We start from the raw sequence: 1,859 nt of genomic DNA on the forward strand, positions 1-1,859 counted from the left end.
AACTCACTCTGTAGACCAGGCTGGCCTCAAACTCAGAAATTCGCCTGCCTCTGCCTCCAGAATGCTGGCGTTAAAGATGTGTTTTCCTTTTTAAGCTGGAGTCTCGTGTAGCCCAGGCTGGTTCTGAGCTCACTGTCTGGCTGAAGCCGACCTTGAACTTTACTTTTCCTGTAAACTCTCAGGGGTTTATGTGGTGTGGGTGGGGCTGGAACCCAGGACTTTGTGTAGCTAGGGAAGTGCTCTGTCACCAAGCCCTAGCCCAGGTCCCAGCGATTTCTCTCTGGAAGCAAGGACAGTGTTCAGGACCGGCCTGTGGCATGGAGGGGACACTGGAAGGCAGACGCGAGTCAGGCTCCTCAGACTAGTCCTGTCCGGAAAGTGCAGGCTCTGAGTCACGGCTGTCAAGTTCCTCCATAAATCAGTGCGGTTGGACAGTCAGGTTTCTGTAAGAGCTGAGGTGACCAAACCAGCGGCAGCCTTGTGAGCCGGGTGCTTCTGTCCAGCCAGGGGCTATGAGTACGTTTTGGAGCCCTCACCTGTCCCGCTGCCCCTGGACAGACCTCAGGAGACAAAGGTGTTGCAGGTGTCCTGCGGTCGAGCACACTCCCTTGTCCTGACAGACAGAGAAGGTGGTAAGTAGGCTTGTAGAGGTTGGAGGGGTGAGGGAGAGGGAGGGGGAGGGATGAGGGAGGGGGAGGGATGAGGGAGGGGGAGGAGAGGTGAGGGAGGAGGGAGGAGGAGGGAGGAGGAGGGGGAGAAACATTTGTGACAGGCCTTGTTCTTGGGTACCTCCTTATTGCTGTGACATGATGTGGTGTCCCCAGCAGACTGAGAGGTGGCTTCAGAGGGTGGCATTACATATAGACTTGCTAACACGTTCTCTACAAAGCTGCCATCACTCTACCACTGGGCTGTGTGCTACCTCAGTCCTTGATTTTTTTTTTTTCTAAGATTTATTTTGAATTTTTATCCATGTGTCTTTGTATATATTTGAGTGTATGCTACATGTGTGTGGTACCTGCACGGGCCAGAAGACAATATCAGGTCCTCCAGAGCTGGGCAGTTTTGACCGCCCATTGGGGGTGCTGGGAACTGAACTCCGTCCTCTGCTAGAACACCTAGCTTCTAAGTGCTGGACCATCTCTGCAGTCCAGCCTGGCTTTATTTTATTTTATTTTATTTTATTCGGCTGTTATTTTTAATTGCCTGTAATCTGTTTATGACTGAGCATGTGTTTGTAGAGCTTCTAAGCATGCTAATAATGGTCATGGTACAGGCATCGGCCTCTACCCCAGCTGCACAGCGGGCCCATCTACCACTGGTTTCTTCCTCCCAATTGCGGTTCTCCTGGGGTCACAGCAGTGGCTTATGACCTCCAGTCTCTGCAAGTGCGGTTGGATCTGGGAGAGCAGCAGGCCCAGGCCGTGCCACACTCACGGGCTGCTGCAGAGGCTGGGAGTGAGGGAGACGGAGACCTAGGGTCAGCGAGGCTGCGCGGGCCAGGAGCCCTCAGAACTGACCTGCCAGCCTGGTGGTGCCGTGTGTGCTTCAGTCTTCAGCATGGGGAACAATTCCCACGGGCAGTGTGGCCGGAAGGTGGTGGAGGATGAAGTATACAGGTGAGCAGGCACATGGAATGCTGGGGAGGGAGGGAGGGAACCCTCATCTCAGCAGAGCCTCATTTGTAGGGTGGGAGGGGAGGGTGGAAGAGCCGTGGTCATGATGTAGAAAGCTGCTGCTTTGTGTGTGTGTGTGTGTGTGTGTGTGTGTATGCATGTGTGTGTGTATGTGTGTGTGTGTGTATGTGTGTATGTGTGTGTGTATGCATGTGTGTGTGTATGTGTGTGTGTGTGTGTATG

General features: G+C 53.6%; 1 protein-coding gene across 1 annotated transcript in view; it reads left to right on the plus strand.

Moving 5' to 3' along the window:
- Rcc1l (RCC1 like) overlaps positions 1 to 1,859 on the plus strand; it is a 27,928-nt gene that overhangs the window by 6,939 nt on the left and 19,130 nt on the right. The window contains exons 3-4 of the mRNA XM_021186881.1: positions 504 to 632; positions 1,553 to 1,619. Coding sequence (XP_021042540.1) covers positions 504 to 632; positions 1,553 to 1,619 — 196 coding nt within the window. The remainder of the gene's footprint in view (positions 1 to 503; positions 633 to 1,552; positions 1,620 to 1,859) is intronic.

The sequence above is a fragment of the Mus pahari genome, chromosome 23, assembly GCF_900095145.1.
Source record: "Mus pahari chromosome 23, PAHARI_EIJ_v1.1, whole genome shotgun sequence".
In the NCBI taxonomy this organism is placed as follows: domain Eukaryota; kingdom Metazoa; phylum Chordata; class Mammalia; order Rodentia; family Muridae; genus Mus; species Mus pahari.